The sequence below is a fragment of the Thermobia domestica genome, chromosome 11 (genome assembly GCF_964235325.1).
Source record: "Thermobia domestica chromosome 11, izTheDome1.hap1.1, whole genome shotgun sequence".
NCBI classification, from domain to species: domain Eukaryota; kingdom Metazoa; phylum Arthropoda; class Insecta; order Zygentoma; family Lepismatidae; genus Thermobia; species Thermobia domestica.
The window spans coordinates 80,011,693-80,035,443 of NC_137464.1; the positions used below are offsets into that span (position 1 = coordinate 80,011,693).

A 23,751-nucleotide genomic window follows, 5' to 3' on the forward strand; every position below is an offset into this window, starting at 1 on the left:
ATAGCACCTTAAATTTTGCTCATTTTTATTTCTCATGATGCTCTATCAAATGTGCTATGTGACAATCAGATTTTAGCGACAACTTATGGGACCCTCCCGTGTTAGCACATGAATACCATATGTGCCAAGTGTCAGGTACCTAAAAAGTAGCTGGGACACCTAAATGGCACATGCCTAGCACATCTTGTGCTGTTAAGGTTTCAGAGCACCACATTCAAAATCCCACAAGCTAATTCAAATTTCCCACCCGAATTCAAATTTCGCCAAATATAAAATATTACGTGTAGTTTTGACATTTTTAAAATCATAGATAAATACAATGTAAATCAACTAAATTTTACTGTTATATCTTGAGTCCTAGAGATTATTTTCCCAATTTTATTTATGTTGACATTTTCCAAATTAAGGGGTGACCCTATGTACCCTTCCCAATTTAAGAATAAAGCATCAATGTACCCATGTCCTATGAAAGAGAATAGACCCTTGTACTCAACCATATAACCTCATGTTGTAGTAAAGTCTCATCAAAGAAGATAAATTGAGTTAATAATCAACAATGTGATGAACACACACACGTTAATTTGAATAATTTGGCAATTTTTTGCCCACAGAGGGGACAAACAGGACCACCACCCAAATTTACGGTTAAATATTAGAATCCTAAAGAATGTTTACCGAACTTTATGACTATTACCAAATTTAAGGGGTGCACAACACACCTTCTCAAATTCTAAGAAAGTAACATCGATGTACTCATGTCTGTAAAAGAGAATAAACCTCTGTACTCAACCATGGAAGTATATAACGTGATAAAGTCTCATCAAATAAGATAAATTAGGTCTACACGTAATAATTACATGGTGATATGAATATTTTGGCAATTTCTTACCCATATAAGGGAACAAGCAGGATCATTCAAATTTACAGAAATATACAAGGTGTTAATGAACTATACCGACAAATTGTAAGAGGCGATTCCTTACATCAAAATAACAGAAAAAGTTTATGTGGACCTATGGGGGAAAGTTCTTAGTTTCAGAGCTAGTGCTGTCCAAAATCGCGAAAAAACCAAATTTCAAGAGACCCTATTTCGAATTCGAGAAACTGTGGATGGTGGTCCTTATCAGCGTAAATTTCAAGAGACTCTATTTCGAATTCGAGAAACTGTGGATGGTGGTCCTTATCAGCGTAAAGGAAGTCACGCATCCGCAATCCAAAAATGCATATTTTATTAATGTTCAATGGGTGTACAGTGTGTTTCATACAGGGTGAAATTCTCACATACCATCAACCGAATTTTGAGATATGTTCCGACTTTATGATTGGTCCAAAGTAGGCAAACCATAAGCCTTGATAGCAGTGAACATGGAATCCTTTGGCGCGATGTGGGAAGTGTTAAGGATCGTCAGCAGCACGGTCTCTAGTATTCGGAAAAACGCAAGCTGCAATGTTTTCTTTCACGCTTATAAATGAAGAAAACGTGAAATATACCGTGACAAAATACATCGCATCACACGTTATTCCGAACAAACAAACAAACAAACAAACAAAAAAAAATTGTCAAGGCTCACCTCCTGCCTACTTTGGACCCTCCTTGAAATCAGGTTATAACTGAAAACTCGATTGAGAGCATATGCGAGAATTACACCCTGTAGGGAATGTCCTGTAGACCTATTGAAAATTGACGAAATATGCACTTTTGGATTGTGTATGCGTAGCTGCTTTACGCTGATGACCACCATCCACAGTTTCTGGAATTCAAAATAGGACATGTTGAATTTTGGCTTTTGCGCGATTTTGGACAGCCCTAGATCTGAAACTAAGCACTTTTCGCCATAGGTCCATAGGAAGTTTTTCTCTTATTTTGATATGAGGAATCACCTCTTACAGTTTGTCGGTATAGTTCATTAAGCCCCTGTATATTTGAGTTCCAGTGAGCATGTACCAAATTTTGTTTTTTAACAATTCTCGAAATTAAGGAGTGGTTCTACGGACCCCCCCTCAAAATTTAAGATGGCAGAACTAATGCACCCATGCCCTATGATAGAGAATGGATCTTTATACTGAACCATATAACATGGCAAAACCTAATCAAAGAGGATCAACTAGGTTAATAACCTACCATATAGTACGTTAGTACGACGTATTGCTAACGTTTATATTTTTGCCAATTTTTTGCTCATAGAAGGGGATAAGCAAGACCAACCAAATTTACAGAAATATATATTTTGGTTCTAGAAACATCTAAATTTTTTTGACAATTCCCAAATTTAAGAAGTGAGCCAATGTACCCTTCCCAAGTTTTGAGAAGGGACAATAATGTACCCACATCTTATGAAAGAGAATGGACCCCTATACTCAACCATATAAATATAGAAGGTAATAAAAACCCCTTAAAGAGAATAAAATGTCATAAACCTCCAAGATTGATATTTTTGGTCATTTTCATCCATAAAAGGAACAAGATGAACCACCTAAACTTACAGAGGAACATTTCCCGGTCGAGTACTAATTTTAAAACTTCGTAATTTCCGAAATTTAAGGGGGTGGTCCTATGTACCCCTCCCAAAATCATGTAGGCAGTAACTCCTATTACGCCATATTATGTGATTAGGTAATGTGATGTCTCTCAGCAAATCACATCAGAGTGAGATGAAATAGGGCAAGTGCTACTAAGTGTTCTTTCCTTCAATAAACCGTGCGAGTCCCGTGTTTCGCCGAAGTTAAGACAGAGTCTTATATTAATCTTTTGTCCAAAAGATGGATTAGGGTTCATTTTCAGAAGAGATTGTCCTAATTTAGAGCGTAACCATAAGTAATGTGCTCTGTGGTTCATGCAAGAAACGCGCAAAATAAGTTTTGTTTACAGGTTTAGGGTAAGAATTATTCTTGGAGTAGGGCAATCTGAAAAATTATGCTAGAGCTTCTAATCTGATTAGGGAAACACGATAGTATACGACATAATTAGGAGTCAAAAACTGGACTTCTTTTAACGGACTTTCTGCGGTCTGTACTTTTCTCGGTACACATGACGACTTTCTGGGAGGATCCTGTTAGAAATGGATGTCTAGTCACCCTATCTTAGTCACCAGTGTACTCTCAGCCCCCTTTTCCAAACTGTGGAGAAAATACACAATATTTCAATCAATTTTGTACCTTCTTCCGTCTTCTTTCTTGAAGAAAACCAGGGTAGGAAAGTAGGTCTTTTAAGTTCGCACGAGGTTATATCCTCATCGCCACCTAAGTCATCCCTTTCTGAACGTAGTCCCAGGTTCGATTCTCGGCGGGAGAGCATTAAAGAATTTGAATGCAATACGGTGATTGGGATTCCACTTTAAACTGAGTGTACGTCTCGATTCTTAACTCGGTGTTGAAAGGATCACAACTTCGAAAAAGAACGAATCAATCCGAAGCAGACGATAGAGAGAGCTAACGTTGCGCTTTGCCTACGATTGGTTGGTTTCATGTTTTTTCTTAACTGGATTTTTCTCTTCTATTTATTGATATAGGTTGGCAATGATGATAATGATATAGATAATAAAATAATAGCTCAAGCGCCATTCTTGTTTACATGTAAAATAATAAAATTAATGGAAAATACAGGGATACTACAAATGATTTCCCTGGTTCGTTCGTATCTTGTGCTAAAAGCATAAGGTGTACAGCATTGAAAAAAGGAAAGAAAAAAAAAATACACCAACTTTTGTTTCAGATATCGCGAGAGACCTTAGTACACCAGTTTGACCGCTAGGCGCGCGTAAGATCTCATGTGAAAAGCCCCAGCAAATCGATTATAAAAATAGCAAAGAGCTTGATATACCATAGTGGACAGTGTGGAATGTACTGTGGAAACAACCTTTGCCAGCTTTGATCAGAAGAATTGGATCAGTGCGGCTGTGAGTAAGGTTGACCAAGATATGCTCCGACGTGTGTGAATACAGTTGGAAGTAACCTGGGATAAGTGACTACGGGAGAGCATGCCGGGCACTTGTAATTTGGAGCTAAAACTTCAGTGAGTTTGGTTAACACAAGATTGGAACGAAATCAAGGAGATAATTTATAGTAAACCTGTATTTGAGAGTTGGTAGGTCTTACGACGGATCTAAAATCGTAGCTTAGATTCTTTACACATACGGATTTACCGTTCAACATTTTCAATTCGTACTTAGTTCGGAGTCCTTTCGTACTTTAATTACAGAATATTCTGGTTTGGAAATGATTCAAACAATAAAATATCACATGTTATTCAAATTATGGAAAACGATTTATATTTTATTTATTAACAACTTTCATTTTTTTAAAACATACATTCCTTCAAATACATGCAAAATAGTGCAGCCCTTTGGTGAAATCGTTCCCCTCTGCAGAAAACAAAAATAATTCACACACATAAATATCCTGGCACCGAATCTCGTTAATTTACTAACACACTCCCGCACAATACATACTTATAATTTACATCCAAGATTATTGGCATATAAATTATGGAATTTTCTGATTTTTCTCATAAATTTATATCAGAATTGCAGTTTGATCAAGATCAGGTAAGATAACTGTCTACAAAAATACTGATATTACACAAACAATATGCAGAAAATAATTATAACCTTGAAAGTAAAATTGATTTAACCGTCACATACACAACAATGCACTGCTTATAACCTTGACAAGTTACAAACTTTGCTGACTAGGTATAAACTACTGCGAAAATAACATCACACACTGCACATACTCTTTTGCAAACTCAGGCACAAAAAGAAATATTTGTATTTACTGATCGAGTGTAGACTGGTGGTTAGCGCTTGTAAAAACAAAACCTTATAGTTTTCTTGGAACACACCACACATTTCGCGCCATATTAAATTCACATATAATATTAATATAGTTTGTAACAAGATTATGCTGAACCTTCTTTGCTAGATACTTATCGTCTTTATTCTTTTCTCATCAATGTCTGACAGAATAGGTATATCTTACCTTTCAGGATAATCTGATGGAATTCTACGAAAATAAATGGAGTTCTTTCGGGTATATGATAATTATTATGTGGTTTCAAACACAAGTAAAAATAGTCTTATTAATATACACTGAAAACACTTGTATAACCAGCGTCAAAGCATTATATACAGGGTGTCTCAAAAGTCCCCTAACATAGGGTAGCACTGTTATTATCAAAGTTACAACAAAATGTAAGAGGGAAAACCGTCTCCAAATATTATGTTTTCAATCTAAAGTGAAGGATTTTTTTAAAAAATCGGACGAGCCGTTTGGTCTGTACACTCTTTAAGCGCCCAATGTTAAATGAAAATGCAACGTTGCCATTTATCTGGACCCACAATGTAAGTGAAAGAAGTGACTGTCTTTTACGCTAACGTACGAGGCCAGCTCCCATTTCAAACAGTAACTTCATTCACTTATGTTGTGGGTCCAGGTAAATGGCAACGTTGCATTTTCATTTAATATTGGGCGCATAAAGAGTGTACAGCTCAAACGGCTCGTCCGATTTAAAAAACTCCATCAATTTAGATTGAAAACATCATATTTGGAGAAGGTTTTCCCTCTTACATTTTGTCGTAACCTTGATAATAACAGAATTACCCTGTCAGGGGACTTTTGAAACACCCTGTATATATACATATATATATTTCACACTACTAAAAGCACATCTTTTTAATTCCGGTATGGCTTGTCGTCTCACTTTGACCGACCGCTAATTACCACTAGCTATAGACATGTTTCAGTGCTTCTTGATGGTGCGCCGTATGCTGCTTTTCTGACATTCATCTTTTATCTTCAAACTACTTTCGAAAACAATATTTGCTGTATCAAATAAAATACCAATTTAATATATTGATCACTTAAATACATTTATTACAAATATCAAATTTACTTTGTAAAAGTCGATATTAAAATATCTCTTTTATAAGGATGTTAACACCTTTACTTCTAGTAAACAAAAAGCATTGGTTATACCTACTGAAGAAAGAAATAGCTGCGTAGATAATAAGTCCACCAATTGCAGCACAGTAACTCAAGTATTTGAACAATATGAACGACAACCTATTGTCTTATTATAATGTGAATATTTAACATCAAATGTCAACGTCTTAGTATAAAATTTAGTCCTACAGTCAATGTAATTTTAAAACTTTCATTATAGGTTATAAACTATATTTCTTAAGTGAAATGAAATTTCTAGTTTTACGTCCCACGTTTATGCGCCGAAGTTAAGGAAGACCTTGATGATGAGAATGAATGAAAATGGTGGAAGGAAAAGTGGGAGGAAACGGAAACGAACACAGTGTTTGTCCACCACAAAATCCACTTGGCGCGAGCTGAGATAGAATCAGAAACCTCACGCACAACAGGAATATATTTGGTAATGAGACTCCTTACAGCGAATTTCTTAGAATTGCTCGGAACAGAATAGTGGATTTTATTTTGATAATGTTTAAACTGGACAAAACTACTATTGTTAGACTATTCTTAAAATGATTATACGTTTTGAATTGTGTTAAGGTCATCTTGCATTTTTTTTCAGTAGTACGACGGAGGATCAGAAACTAAGGTTACAAGGCCGATATTTCTGGAGTTTACTCTGTTATAGAGGAATGAGGAATGTGCAGTAATTGTAATACATGGAGTTGGCAACTGTGCAAAGTTTCAGCCACCCGCCACTTACGACACTATTTGTAGGTAAGCACAAATGGCGACCCGTTTGGAAAACTGGTCTTGTGAACAAGTCCGCTTAGTTATTCGATTTATGTGGGCGAAACATGTAATCGCTGTTGAAATGCACCGGCAGCTGGTAGAGGTCTACGGAGAGACTGTAATGTCTCGTGAGCATGTCGCAGAATGGTGTCGAAAGTTTGCGACTGGTAGAGGAAAGTTCACCGACGAGGAGTGCAGTGGCGACCCAGCACGGTATAAACAGATTTAAACACAGCTCGCGTAGAGGAGCTGATTCAGAACAGGAGGATCACTTTACGGCATCTGATAGCAGAATTGGGAATGTAATTCGGAAGCGTTCGTCACATTGTGCATATTATTCTGCAGACGAGAAGGTGAAACTCTTCGTGACAACGTGGCTGAACACGCAAGGGCAAGACTTTTACCAGGAGGGAATCTTCAAACTCATTCCAAATGCAAGTGTCTCAACCGATATGCAGACTATGTCGAAAAACAACCTAATGCATGTCTTATCTGTTGGCTGTATTGATTATAGGAAATAATATTTACACATTTCAATGCAGGCTTCGTAACCTTACTTTCTGATCACCCCTCGTAATACTAAACGGATATATATATGAATGAAGAACAAATAGAAAATATTGTAGCAGTTTCATCCAATGATAAGAATAATAAACAAATTTTGCACTTTTTCTACATTGTTTCTGTTGAAAAAAAAAAATTAAGTGACAAAGCATTTGTTTGGAGTAATGTGGTAGCAATTTCACTCAACAACAATAAATGTTGAATTGGTATTAAAATTTATTTTCCACGTACTTCTTACGCATATTTTTTTCACTACCTGATATACATCTTTTAAAAATGTGCTAAACTGACAAAAAGGTGAAATTTTTATAGGTATATAAGCCCAGGAGTGAAAGTAAGGTATAACCTGTTACAATACTTCTAACGAAAGAATAAGCAAGAATAAGATGCAGTGAAGTTTTTATATACGTCATATTAATAATTTAGCTTATATTTTAATATGCATTATTGTTGCTACTTCAATTTAAGACATATTCAGATAATGTGGGAACCTGAAAGCTTAACAATTTATAACCTAATAATTATGCATTTTGTTCATTCTTATTATCTATTCCTTACGAAAGAACAATTTCTTATTGTAAGGTATATGAACAGAGTATACTAATAATCTGTTTCGACTTAATCTATGAATCTGACTTAACCCTTACACACAAGTCTAATTTATACCAAACTGCAATTCTGCGATATATCCCTTTTTAACAACGAAAATTACACGAAGGAAAAAAATATGCATACAATACACAATAAATATTAAATTACATTCCCCCTACCCAAAAAGGGACAGACATCATGTAGGTTCACCTGTGTAGTGTTCAATAAATTAAAACGAGTTAAGTCATAGTCTAGTCAGACATTGTATAATTATATAAGTCCCCAGCGAAAGTGCATACCTCCCGGTGCCTGTCCTATACTTCGAAACGCATCGACCAATTTAGATTATTTTCTTTGGCGTAAAGAGAATACCATTCGTGAATAGAGTTGAAAACTATGCTGAAATTGATCAATATGTTCCTAAGTTTATGGAGAAAAAAAAAAAATGTGCATCGACGGTATCACTTTCGTTGACGATTCTATAACTAGAAAAACACTTATCCCAAGATTGCGTTTATTAATAAGAATTACTTATATCGACAATAAAGAACGAAAAAAAGAAAAGAAAACAATTCAACTACAGTGAGCAATTTAAGGAGTAAATATTACCTAAATATTTTACCAAGAATTTTACTCCAAAGTATATATATATGTATCACAGCTGTCCGTATTTTTTGCTTTTTAATACACAATAAATGACTGATTTCAGATTTTTCCAATCCATTTTACTATCAAAAAAATGTAAAACTTCTGATAAATTACGTACTATATACTACTTAATACTTTAATAAAAGTTGAAGTTATGTTGTAAATGAAAAGTATTTCCAGTCCCAGCAGTTATATACATATATATAATTTCAAAAGATCAGAAATGAATTTTCAGTGACAGATTGTCTATAACTCATCATACTACTACTTTTAAGTTCCCCAAGACAACAAACCTCAATTAATTTGTTGCGAATACAAAATATAGTTTTGTAATTACTTTTAACGCTACCAGTTTTTCATAATAGATTTGAGTTATAGTTTTGAAAATATCATCATCACGTTTCATAGTATGAACAGTCTAAACTACAAATAACATCAGAGTTTTATCATAATTCTAAATTAAATTTCCTTACCCCAAAATCCCATTTTTCCGGAATTCTTAAAAAAAAAAAAAAAAAAAAAAAAAAAAAAAAAAAAAAGCTACTCTTCCATTATATGTAATACTCACCACTGCCCTTTGTATTTTCATGAATAATTGTGTTTAAATTATTTGTATATTTCTCGTCTTAGATAAAAAATTAGATTTTTTATAATAATACGAGCGGTAACTTCTAAACAATGAATCCAATTATATGTTGTAGTCAAGGATATTCATAGAAATTTCTTGCGTTTCTACTGAAAGGAAATAATCCTTCATAATACATGTATAAGATGGAGAGTTGATTTTGACATTCTGAAATCAGTCGTATACGGAAATATTAAACAGCCATGACAACTATTTCTTTCATGTATTGCAGTAAAACTTTTAATCATCTTTCCGTTTCATACAACACCTTCACAAACAAAGGAAAAAAAGAGAAAAAAAATACATTGATAATAGTATATGTACACACACACATACACACACACACATATACATACATACATACACCCGCCCACATACTCTTCATACATTTACATTATACATTCATACATGCATGTACCAAGATGACCAGTAGTGCACACTTTTACAACATAAGAATTTTCAAGTTAACTATATACACAAAATAAAACATTTTCTTCGATAATCAATTGTACCTATATACAATCATTTTTACAGTATATCGTCACTAAGGTAACAATATTTCAGTTCTTAAGATCAATTGAGTAGTTACTTTTTACTCATTTGCAGTTAACCAGTGGCTTAAGATGAATCAACTCATAAGGTTCGTCTTTATCACATATGGAATTTAATTCGTATTTTTTTTAAGTTTGAGATGCATTGTTTGTTATATGTAACTCACAGTTTGTGAAGAATCAACCAAAGTTTTCCATCAAAGAAAATAACTAATTCTTTACTGCTTTAAAAAAAATAATTGATTGCATATCTGTTGATTCGTACAATTATACGAATAGAGGTGCAAAAAAAAATGCATTATAATTGCATCTGCTTTTTTTGTAATCTGAAACTCATTCAGAAAAAAATCGATATGTATATCCCAAACAGAGAAATAAAATTTAAAAAAATAAATCCGATGTCTTTTTTTTATTCCTTATTTGGAGGATGATAATATTTCAAAAAAAGCGGAAGAGACTCACATTTCCGTTTATGCATATATCATTGGCGTATCACAAATCACATGACTAACGGATTTATTGAGGCTGAGGTCGACGGAAGTACACTACAATCCCCAGAAGTCCAACCAATGTTGTAATTAGGTATAAATCCCAATTTGGACCAAAGGAGCGATCTAGGTCGAAAATTTTAAACCATTCTTGCCAGTTGCTCTGACAAATAGAAACAACACAAATCAATTCATTAATAAATTGCTGAAAAGTATAATTTACAACATAAAATCTACACTACTATTATCACCATTTAACGAGGAAGAAGAAAAAAACACGTTATCCAAGGATGAAACAGAAGTATATCTAACGATAGAACTAGCTTAAGAGTGTAAATCTTCATGCGCAGATTTCGATTTTTTTTTTTTTTTTTTTTTTTTTTTGTTAACTTAAAACTTGATGCTGTGAGGTAACGATACCACTTATCAAGATAAACTGATGCTAAAGCAGGGATGTAAATAACCACTCGCCCGGAGCGAGTAGTTTATCGGTGCGGACGAGTTTTTAATATCACTATTATTTATTTCAAAGGTAAGTAAATGATTTCTATTGTGGGATGTGGGCTAGCAGCTTGTTTCTTAGGCTAGTAAAATTTTGTTACTTATTTGCATTCCTGTGCTAAAGTATACACTTATCTAATTTTTAATTATGACACTAGCAAAATAACAATTTACAGTATGATTAATGAGATATAGCCCAAAATTATCAACTCTGAAACTTTATTTTTTGTTTAACTATAATACTGTGCGAAAAATAACACACATCAATCGATAGATGACAACGAGCTGAATAAAATGATATGCCCACAAGTAAATTGTCAGGCATACTTTTCGAGAAAGGCGGTTTTTTGTGGCTCGAAAAATGATGTGATTTGCCATTAATAATTGATACCAAAATTACATTAACGAAGAAATTAAATGTAGACTAAAAGCATGGAAATTCGTGTTATTATTGTTCAAAATCTTTTGTTATCGCGAATTCTGTCGAAGAATTTGAAGCTTAAAATATATAAAACGATAATTATGTCTGTTGACCTGTACGGTTGCGAAACATGGTCACTTACTCTGAAGGCAGAACGCAGACGAAAGTATCTGAGAACAAGATCCTAAGACGAATATTAGAATCCAAGAGGAACGGGAATAGGGAATAGCGGAAACTTCATAACGAAGAACTGCTTAATTTATATCGTTACCAACTAGTCTAATGTAAGGGTCATCAAGTCTAGGAGGCTCAGGTGGGCAGGTCATGTAGGCAGAATGGAAGAAAGTGGGAAAGCTTTTAAAGTTTTAGCTGGAAATCCAATCGGAAAACAACCATTAGGAAGAACAACATTAAGATGGATCTCGCACAAATAGGAATACAAAGTAGAAACTGGATCCACTGAATCCACTTAGCAAAGGGCAGAAGTCAATGGAGAGCTTTTGTGAATGCGGCCTTGAACTTCCGGGTTCCATAGGCTATAGACTGAGTGAGTCAGTTATTCTGCTGGAACAAATTATAAGTGCTATATACACTATGTGATCAAAAGTATCCGGACATCTGGCTGAAAATGACTTACAAATTCGTGGCGCCCACCATCGGTGCTGCTGGGATTCAATATGATGTCAGCGGGCTACGCTGTCAAGTAATACTACTTCAATTCTAAGCTGCTCCTTTCATAGTTGCGATTACAACTTTTGTAACAAACATCGTGCCATTCAAAACCTTTTTGTCAAAGTATTACTCGATCTACGTTGTTCAGGTACAGTACAGTATTACTTGTTAGTTCATTCCCATTTTATTCTATCAGATTTTTTTTTTTTTTTTTCTTGGAGGAGGAGGAGGAGGAGATCGCGTTTTCCATGATTTATTCGGACATTACTGCCCTCAAAAATTTTCATAAGATAATACATACTGCTGTTTCCATTGAGATAATGTAAAGAACTAGAGATGCCCTGACGCGAGATCTTTGATGGTATTGAACTCGCATATCGAATCGATCCACCATATTGGAAGAGGACAAAGAGGTGTTTTTCATGTAAAGCTCCATAGTAATTTATGTCTGTTTTATTGTTGATTGTCTGTGCTCCTAGGAAAAATTGTACGACGAAAAAAAAAAAAAAAAAAAAATCAACGTTCTTTGGAATTTCATAATATGTCAAAGGTATGTCATTTTCTTTCGCCTTTTACCCTGTAACAGTAAATAATATAATGTGATTGTGTACTTGTAATAACATTGGGTGAATAGGCATATTCATTGTATTTACACTGTCAAAAGGTTCGTAAAGACTACTACCTAGAGAATTGTCAAACTATTATTAAGTTTGCTTATTTATTGAACTATATGTTTATGAGTTGTTGGAAATTTTGCCAAAACTATGTAATGTACAAGTGTTCCATGACATCCTGGCAAGGCAATTGTTTGGTTGTGGAGGAAGTAGGCCTACTTTACCTACGTTAAAATTGCTAATGATGGCAATTACTGCATAAGATAATCCTCACTCACTGTTAAAAGGAAAAATAGGCATCTCTCTCACAAGTCGCACGTTATTTATCGATATTTTGTACAGAAGAGTACATTGTAAATGGGTTAATGTGGACTTTAGTAGACGGTTCTATCAAATTCATATTTCGTATACAGTGTACAATTATTTTTGTTTTGGTGGAATTAGTTAAAAAATCACACGCACTACGATTTACCTTTAAAAATAATAATTTCAGATTTAGTACCGTAAAGCGGATAACGTAAAGGGTTGTAGCATTTGGTACTGTTCAGAATCTACGATAATTTTTAGGCACTTGTTCCAAGTTTGCCTTCCACAGAATTTCTTAACTTCCATTTCGCTTACATCTGCAGCATTGGAGGAATTAAGCTTAGTTAAATACCACGAGAGCAGAGCGCTGAAAAACATGACAAGTAATACAATATATGGCAGAGGCGTTGATAACTAACCCATCATATGTGCACCATTAGTAAGTACAGTATTTTCTAAAAGGTACAAGGACCAAAATGTTACTAAATGTCAAGTTTCGTAGGATTGTTGTGAAGTTTACGCACTTCTCACATACAGCGTTGCCTATGGTTTCATATTACAAACTAGAGAGCTTCCAACTGGGGTTTCCACCATTATTTATACACTGACTGAAACTTGCAGAATACGCCATCTTGGGAGAGGATATCTCGAATCGAACGCTACAATCGAGAGCACGCTCGATTCGACACTGTGACATAGAGAAGGGCATCTCTAGTGCTTTATATTATCTCAATGGCTGTCATATACAGGGACATATCTCTATCACCTACGCACAAGAAATTTTCCTTTGCTCTTACTTTCTCGTCAGGTTACCACGTGGCGATTACTTCCCAATTTACTTCTAGTTTATTCGATTCTAGGCCAATAGCACTAAACTCAAGAATCTACTTTTTATTTGTTTGGTTTTTATTTGTATATTAAAATGCAGGTATTTTCTCTTAATCTACATCTGAAAAAGTACCATTTTAGTTTCCATTGTCGACGTGTACAACAATAATGTTCATTTTAAATAATAAAACGCACTTATGATAACAGCACGATATCGTGCTATACGTGATTCCATCATTATATATATATAGTATATGTTCATGGTATTTATATAGTCATATTGAAAAAATATGAGAAAAACAAAACAGCAATTAAAAATAACTACCATAATACAAGGTTTCAGTAAATGTTAGCTTATTTAAGCATTAACATCAGTGGCAACTTACTTCAAGTACCTTTAATTAATAAACATTAAAAAAATCATATCAAAAAATAAATAATGAACAAAAAAAGTTCGATTATTTAGAAGAAACTTACCTCCTGGAAATATTTGAGACTGAAGAGAAGTGAAAGTTTGAACAGTGCCAAGGCAACAGGAACTCTGGCATCCGCACTAGTCTCTGCAGCCATATCGTAACATCGTTTAGCAAGGTGCATATCCTATTAACAAAATTAACTATTAACATTACTTATACAAAGTCAGTGATATGCGAATTTTAGCGCAATATTAGATACTCAAAAATCCTTCTTTACCCTCGGACTAATTTCTCCTCCAGTGTGATGACAAATTACAATGTCAGTGTTGCCAATGTCAAGATTATTCCTATAATATCTTACAGTCCTGCGCATTTCAGAAATATTTTAATCTGCTACATTAAATACCTCTTAATTTATTCCAATGATACTGCAAAAGGTTCATTGGCTGTTTCTCATTGCTATCACTATCGTCAAGTCTAAGATTAATTGTATTTTATCATTGTGTCATTCTCAGTCCCGTAAAATTATTATAATGAATTCTATTTTCATACTTTAAGCATTTTTATCTACCGCTGGAATTAGGACCACAATAACTTATTATGATGCCCCACTTTATCTCTCACTCTCACTCTCTCTCTTATATATATATATATATATATATATTAATGGTATGAACATTTTATATTGACTTTTTCTGAAGGATACTATCAGCTACTTTAACTGTAGTAGTAAGAAGTTGTTACATGTTGTTCCAAGATAACTGGCTCTTCTGATTGGCGGTGTAAAAGCTGGCACATTTACCTTTTGTGCATGAGGTTGTGGGTTGGATTCCCAGTAGGAGAGCATCTAAAATTGGAACGCATTATGCTGGTGTGAATTTCATCTTAAACTAAAGATCTATGTTCACATAGTCTCGGTGCTCTCCCACTATGCTAACTTCAACAAACAATCAAATCGAGATAATTATCTGATATTAATTTACTCTTGTATATATACAACGCTACGAACAACATACAACTAGATCAATGGTTCACACGGAGTTGAGATTTTCATCGTTGAATGTGGGATATGAACACTTACAGAAAGTACTATGCTATGAGTAATTTGCTGTATACAAGAACATACAGTAAATTATATACCTACAACCCTTTGTTACAAAAATCTCAAAATTATTTTGCGCCTATCTATACTAAAGTACCTGCTGATACCTGTGAGAAGAAATACTTTATCTACCATCAATTTTGGGTTGTATCTGCATAAATCTTATAAAATTTATGCATGTATTCTTATTTTTTTATTTTTACGTCTCGAAGAAACTGAACATGTAAACCATATTACAATTCTGTTTTCAGTGTTGTCTAGATTGTGAAGTACATGTAAAATAATAACTAACAGAATTAATGATCGTCTAAGAGATGGATTGGTTTGTGTTTCGGAGATCAAAGTATATTTTTCTCTTTCCTTCTAAATGTAATTTTCAGTATAGTGACACTATTGAAACTAACGATACGTTGAAAATAGTACAGATAATAAGCAGTAACAAATATTTTGCACTTCCTAATTCAAAATTTTATCTATGAATTTCGTCTATTTTACGTACAAAACGCCAGTTTATGAAGCACAAAGAACACAAAACAGATGGCATAGTTTTCGTACTGGAATTTTAACTGGAACGCTACTATTTCTTCAGCTGCAGAAGAAAACGCCATTACTGTACTATTCACCATTGGCCAGAGTACGCAAATGAATGATATTACTTTTATTTCGAAAATACAGATTGGGAAGGACTAATAGAAACTTTCCAGTTTCTCAAATAAAAGTGGTTTTCCACGTGCATGATGTGAAGATGGGGCTCCACCACTACTTTGTTCATTGCATATTTTTGAACTACAGCGTACGAGAACGAGAATTGCGTTCACAAAAGATGAAAGCCATGAATTACAAAATATAGTTTGTAACGCAAATAGGCTACGTTCATGCCTATTCCCTTTATTCCTTATCCACTTTCATTATGATAATGTACAATAGTCTGGATTTCCGAATGATTATCATAACTCCTGCGTGTCTAAGCAGCAAAAGTGTGTGTTAAATGCGAAGAAGTATGACATCATTTAAACATTTGAATTTTTCTTCACTAATCTGGATGTCTTGTAACGTGGGTTCCTGTCACCACGGCATGGCGCGTCCTCAGGTTGCGGATCGAGGAGAAGGCCTCTAGATATAGAGGTTAGCTGCGAATATACTGAATAAGCAGTCGCGAACAGCCGACTAGGAGTGGTCCTCCAGCTTGGGGGTTTGGGTAAGGCTAACCTCATCCTGTAAAAAAAAGCACTTGTTCAGAAATATTCACAAAAGCCTCGGACAAGGACTGATAACTTGGTACGACCTCAGCAGAAGAAAATGGACATGGGATTTTGGAACATGGAATATTAGAAGTCTTTATATGGCAGGCGCGTTAAAATCCGTAACGAGTAAGCTGGAGAAATACAGGATGGACCTAGTAGAGTTCAGGAAGTTAGGTGGGAAGGAAATGGATCTGTGAATTCCGGAAATTTTACGTTGTTTTACGGGGAAGGAAATAAAAATCACCAGTTAGGAACAGGGTATTTCGTTCACAAACGAATACTACCAGCAATTAAACGGGTTGAATTTGTTACTGACAGACTTTCTTTTATTACTCTTAAGGGACGGTGGTGTGATATTATTGTTTTAAATGTACATGCCCCAACTGAAGATAAGGATGACGATATAAAAGACAGTTTTTACGAAGAAGTGGGACGGATATTTGACCAACTCCCGCGATACCATATGAAAATTCTATTAGGGGATTTCAATGCGAAGGTAGGACGAGAGGATATTTTCAAACCGATTATAGGGAACGAAAGTCTACATATGGAAAGCAATGACAACGGTGTTAGACTCGTGAATTTTGCAACATCCAAAAACATAATCGTGAGGAGTACAAAATTCCCACATCGCGACGTTCATAAATACACTTGGACATCACCAGACGGAAAAACACATAATCAAATTGATCACGGTTTAATAGATAGAAGAATGCAATCTAGCATAATTGATGTCCGGTCGTTTAGAGGGGCTGATTGTGACACTGATCACTACCTGGTAGCAGCGATAATACGAGAGAGATTATCGTTGAATAAAGGTAGTATTCAATGTCCGGAAACGGAGAGATTCCATTTAAAGAAATTAGAAGAAAGCCAGGTAAGAGAGGAATACCAAATTGAAGTTTCGAACAGATTCTCGGCTTTAGAAGATTCGGAGTGCACTAGTGTTGAGGATACTTGAATTGAAATTAGAGATAGCATTAAAAGTCCAGCAAAAGAAAAATTGGGACACGCGGAAATACGTAGGAACAAACCATGGTTCGACCAGGAATGCATGAAACTAGCAGAGAAGAGAAAACAGGCAAAATTACGCTGGCTACAAAGTCCGAATGAAATAACAACACAAAATTTCGCAGATATCAAGCAGGAAACTTCCAAAACTTTTAGAACAAAGAAACGCGATTTTTTTGAAAGCTAAAATTAAGGAACTTGAAGATAATAGTAAAAACAAAAACTCCCGGGACATGTATAAGGGGATCAGCGAATTTAAGAAAGGCTATCAACCTCGTGCTCATACATTAAAGAAATCTGACGGTACAGTTCTCACTGATACGGATAGCATCTTAAACAGATGGAAAGATTTTTTTGACGATTTCCTTAACAAGCAACCAAAAACTAGTGTGCGTGGAGAAAAGGAGATACACACCGCAGAACCGTATATTCCAGAACCCAACCGAATAAAAGTAGAAACCGCTATAAAGAAATTAAAAGAACACAAATCTCCGGGTTTAGATGAAATTCAGGCTGAGTTAATTTTAGCTGGAGGCGAAAACTTGTGGAACAAGATACACACACTCATTCTCCTTATCTGGAACAAGGAAGAATTGCCACAAGAGTGGAAAGAATCAATCATTGTTCCAATTCACAAGAAAGGCGACAAAACTGACTAATAATTATCGAGGCATTTCTCTTGTCAACATCCTATAAAATACTTTCAAATATTCTATTAGCAAGATTGACCCCATACGCAGATGAAATTATTGGAGATTATCAGTGCGGATTTAGACGAAATCGATCAACTATCAACCAAATATTTACCATTCGCCAAATACTCAAAAACAAATGGGAATACAATATCCCGGTACATCAACTATTTATTGATTTTAGACAGGCGTACGACTCGGTTAGGAGAGAAACATTATACAACGTTCTTACAGAACTTGGAATACCGAGAAAGCTAATTAGATTAATTAAGATATGTTTAAATGAATCCCAAAGTAAAGTCCGGGTAGGAAAATTTTTGCCCACGAGCTTGCACGCCGAAAATGGCCTGAAAGAAGGAGATGAGTTGTCGCCATTATTATTTAACTTCGTTCTTGAATACGCTATAAGGAAAATCAAAGATAGCAACCAGGGCCTAGAGTTGAACGGTGTTCACCAGGTTATGGCATATGTTGATGATGTAAATTTAATAGGGGATGATAGGAGAACAATAGAAAGAAATGCAGAGATCTTACTAAACGCTTGCAAGGACATGGGTTTAGAAGTAAATGCAGAGAAAACTAAATACATGGAAGTGCGTCGGGACCGTAATACGGCAAATTATGGATGCGTTAAAATATTAAATAATACTTTTGATAAAGTGGATAGTTTCAAATATCTAGGATCAATGTTAACATACGAAAATCATATTCACGAAGAAATTAAATGTTGACTGATGGCAGGAAATTCGTGTTACTATTCGGTTCAAAATCTCTTGTCGTCGAGAATTCTGTCGAGGAATTTGAAGCTTAAAATATATAAAACGATAATCATGCCTGTTGTTCTGTATGGTTGCGAAACATGGTCACTTACTCTGAGGGAAGAACATAGACTGAAAGTATTTGAGAACAAGATCCTGAGACGAATATTCGGACCCAAGAGGAACGGGAATGAAGAATGGCGGAAACTTCATAACGAGGAACTACATAATTTATACGGTTTACCCAACATTGTTAGGGTCGTCAAGTCTAGGAGGCTTAGATGGGCAGGTCATGTAGCTAGAATGGAAGAAAGTAGAAACGCTTTCAAAGTCTTGACTGGAAGACCAATCGGAAAACGACCATTAGGAAGACCTAGGCGCAGATGGGAGGACAATATTAAGATGGATCTCGCAGCGATTGGAATACAAACTGGATGCAGCTAGCTAAGGATAGAAGTCAGTGGAGAGCTTTTGTGAACGCGGTATTGAACCTCCGGGTTCCATAGGCCATAGAGTTAGTTAGTTAGTTAGTCTGGATGTCTTAACATGAACTGAAGACAAAGAGGAAACAATAGATGTATCCGTGGACCACTGAAATGTGAAATGCGAAGAGAGAAGATTGTATTGACTATACAGTATAATGAAAAGTTCGTTTTAATGACTTTATATCCTTACACTGCCCATTCAAATATTCGTAAAACAAGTAATTACATGTATACCTAACTGCGAACAGGGTATGGATATGCGGAAGTTAGTCCTGTAATAATGGTTATAAGTTCGTTTTTCTGTGAGGAAAATTGAGAATGATTCGGATCAAAATCCACTCAATTACGTCACATCCAACTCCTGCAAATGTTGATTTTTCATAACTGTTTTACGAGCGAAGTTCATTAAGATTTTTCTAGTTGTAGTTAATGTAGAATAATAAAATTTTTCGTGTGTATTGATATATGCTTCAATAAGTTATAATGAAAACTCCTGAAATGATGAAACTTTCTGTGTTACAGGCACTAAAGTGGAAGAAAGTATAAAAAATGAATCCAATTGAATCCCGAGTTCTATATTTAAGAGACTGTACACCAAAGGAAACACCTGACGAAATAACATAAACTTATGAATAGGAAGCCCCATCATATGACGTTGTGAAGCGCTGGCCGTCCGGATCACTTTTGTGCAACGCATGCAACTCTGGCCGATAAGGTTTCATCTTAAATCCTTTAACATTCCTTAGAGGTACATATCATTCTCAGGTCACGTGCGTGCCTTCTGGTAGACTTCTTCGGGTTAGATACACAACTTTGAGAACAAGTTCAGTGTTTTTCACTTCGTACACATTGTCGTCGTCCGCTTCGCTGTAGATTATACACAAAATTTATAGCCTCGAATCAATGGTTCAGGTTTCCCATGGCTGACGTGATGGTAGTTCCATATTTGGAAATCTCCTTAAGTCTGCTGACACCACATTTGTGGTTTTGCTGTTTCCAGCAAGCTTGTACAAAAGTATTGTTGCTTCGTTAATTTGCTATTCATCTCAACACTTGTAATAGTCGGTCCAACTTCACTCAGTAAACAACTCGTACGAAAATAAGAGGTAGTTAATAATATAGTTGAGCTATAAAATGCCACCTGGGCTATTTGGATTGCATAGTTTACACTTGTCGGCTACCAGTGCAATACCAGTTTGAAAAGCAATCAAGATAGTCAGCCCCGAACTGAACATAAGACTCATAAGTATTGAATGTTGCAAATAATGCGCATTTTTAATTATATTATCTATTTCAGGAAAACAAAGGTGATACTTGAATAAGAAAATCACACACACAAAATAAATAAATAAATAAATAAATACAATAAATAAAAAAGCGAATATTCCTTTTCTCTCCCCCAAAAAGTAGGCTTTTTTGCATCTCTAGTAGGGGGCGCTTAGAGTATCACCACATGAAACCCAATCTTTTTTTTTTTTTTTTTTTTTCGTATCTGATACAAGGCTCATTTCTTAAAATTAGGGCCCATTTTGTACTCACGTTGGCAAAACTATGTGCTTGGCGTTTGGCACATGTGCGTTAGGTACCGAGATGCTTTACACGTGAACAGACGCCATTTGTACGTTGTGAAACGATGGATGTGGTTGTGACGGACAGCAAATCATTGAAAAATTCTATCGAGTGTGAGATACGATCAGTGATCAGAATTTTGACCGCGAAAATGTCAAAGCGGCAGACATTTATTACCAGTGACGTGAAGTGCATGGAGAGAATGTCATGTGTGAATGCACGGTATGTAAGTGGTTACGTCTATTTAAGGCCGGTCACAAGAACGTTCGGGAACGAAAAGCGATCAAGATCGTTTTGACACAAAACTAAATTTCCTTCACTGCATGTTTTTGTTTTATTTCAAAACGGTCCGTATTTAAAAAATAAATCTAGTACTTTAAGTAATATTTCCTGTAACTGAATAATGATTTACTATATTATAGCACAAACATTTTTATTTCAAATTGATAGTATGTAATAAGTGTCTAAGTGAAAACATATTACTTTAAGAATGAAATTTAAGAAAATCATATACCTGTTTCATTCCCAAGCCTTGTTCATGCATGTAACCTAAATTAAACATGGCTTGCGCATTATGTTGCTGCTCTGATGCTAGTCGGTAATGTGTAGCTGCCATTTCATAGTCAACAGGTGTGCCAAGCCCGTAATAATGATAGTCACCAAGCTTGACCTGGGCAGCAGAATAGCCTTGGGCCGCTGCTCTACCCCAATACATCAACGCTCGCACAAACGTCTCGTTTTCAGCAAACAAAGAAACTTCACCTGGAAAAACAGAAAAACTAATGTTAGATATGTTACCGTAATTTCAGTATAACAAAATTTTATATATATATATATATATATATATATATATATATATATATATATATATATAACTACGCATTTTTTTAATTTACTTTAAGCAGCAGACTTTGGAGATCATATATCAAAAGGATTGACAACATGTTTTTTTTTTTTTTTCCCGATGTAAACAAACGATACAAAATAAAATGATTTTTGGAAGTGTGAATCCAAATCGTGGTTTTCCACTTTTCAACTCCCAATAAGGAAAGGGACAAATTGATTAGTCAAAGGACAAGGGGAAGAAAGATTCAAATTTAATGCTAAAAAGGCACTAAATTTGATATGAGGAAGACTTTTTGCTTGAGAATACAGATGTCATTCATTTACACTATGGATATATGTAAAGAGAGGAGCAAAAACTATTGTCCGGATACAAAGGCAGTTACAAATTTTGAAGTTTTACAGATACAAATCATTACTATTCTATTTGCATGCTACTAATGGATATTTGTGACATGTAAATTTTTAGGGCCGAAATATATATATATATATAAAAACGGAATTAGATTTTTAAAATTAAAAATGAAAGAACAAAAATAGTTGCTTCTACAAGAATATATGCGACTTCGTTAAAAAATTATAGGAATTGCTTCAAAAATATTCGATCTTCTTTCCTTCTTATTTAATTAGTAAAAATGACGCACATCAATAAATATGATACGTCTATTACGGTAAATTGAGAAGTTCCCATGCACTTCAGCCTTCCTTCACTTCTGTTGTTTTGACACGAGAATCACCAACTTCAAAATCGGTCATCAATTCATATCATCATCTCTCTTTTATCCGTCATTTCTGTTGTTTTGACACAAGAATTACTATGTATGGATATGGAATGTGTGTTGTTTCTAGGAGATTTCATAAATTTCCTTCTATGCTTCGGAGCTAACTCTGTCGCCGCCTCTATTCAACACTTACTGATATACGAATGGAATTTAGGCTCGAAATAATCGCTATGTTCTTTTACCCAACATTGATCGCACACTTCGTTCTTATGTTATGACCCTTTACTCTCTCGTTCCTATCAATCGTAGGTGAACTTCAGCTCTGAAATGACGGACGCATTTCTGACACACGTTTGTCTATTAATTTTTTTTTCACGTTTTCGTTTCAGGATTCATTTCCCAAAGATTGTTGGTGTTGTTTTCAAACACTCTGAACATTGAATAATATTGAATTGGAATTTCTGTTTCGAATTTCCCTTCCGATTACACCTTTCTCTGTCATTTCTACTTTATTCTACCCCGTACCCTTTGATTCATATTTCATTTGAGTTTTGATTTTTATTCGATCCAACTTTCTTTAACACTTTCAATAAAATTTATCAATTCACTCTGTTAAAGACTTTTAAAATCAAAAATACTACATAATACCGTTGCGTTTTATATTAACCTTTCCCCAAGCACATCGATTTTAAACAGCTAACATATAAAACGACACGTTAATATATCGTTACATTACGGAATATTTTTTTGAAAAATCTTATGTATATTGTAATATCCCACGTGGTATTGTGTACAAACAATACTTTACGCTTGTGTTTACAACCACCACCACACGGTTCTACGTCAGGATACTACGCACCACGTGGATTCACTACAACCAACAGACGTCTCCTACAAAGCAGACGATGACATCGGAGCAGCAGCGCCACCGCCGCCTGGAGCTCTATAAATTTGGCGGCAACCAGCGGACCAGAACCAGTTCTCTGGTGTCCCTCCTACTGCTTGCCACGGAACATTATAAGTAACCTAACCCCAAGTCTCTAGTATGCTACGGGACTCTCGGCTTTTTCTTTCTCCTGGCTTAGCCTGCTACGGGGCTCTGTGACTACTAACCTCCTCACTGCTTGCCACGGAGCTTAGAGGATTTCTTTCGCCACTCTGCTTAGCCTGCCACAGGACTCTGTGGAGATCCTGTTCGCGACTTCACGGTCAAGGACTGCCTATTTCTAACCTAACAAACTTGGAGGAGAATAACTTTGTAGTATTCCTGTAAATACTGTTATTTAGTGAACTTTATAATAAGAACTGGTAGTGAGAGTCGATTACGGACACTCATTTTATTACCTTACTCTACCTACAACCTATATGGAACAGAATTTTACATTATAA

At 35.1% G+C, this 23,751-nt stretch overlaps 1 protein-coding gene across 2 annotated transcripts in view; it reads right to left on the bottom strand.

Annotated features, from left to right (window-relative positions):
* Positions 1 to 4,251: 4,251 nt before the first annotated feature.
* Positions 4,252 to 23,751, bottom strand: part of Hrd3 (HMG-coA reductase degradation 3) — a 74,504-nt gene continuing 55,004 nt past the window's right edge. For both annotated transcript variants that reach the window (XM_081730675.1, XM_081730673.1), the window contains exons 10-12: positions 21,312 to 21,559; positions 13,998 to 14,120; positions 4,252 to 10,341 (exon numbers count right to left, since the gene is read on the bottom strand). In XM_081730675.1, coding sequence (XP_081586801.1) covers positions 10,207 to 10,341; positions 13,998 to 14,120; positions 21,312 to 21,559 — 506 coding nt within the window. In that variant the 3' untranslated portion in view covers positions 4,252 to 10,206. The remainder of the gene's footprint in view (positions 10,342 to 13,997; positions 14,121 to 21,311; positions 21,560 to 23,751) is intronic.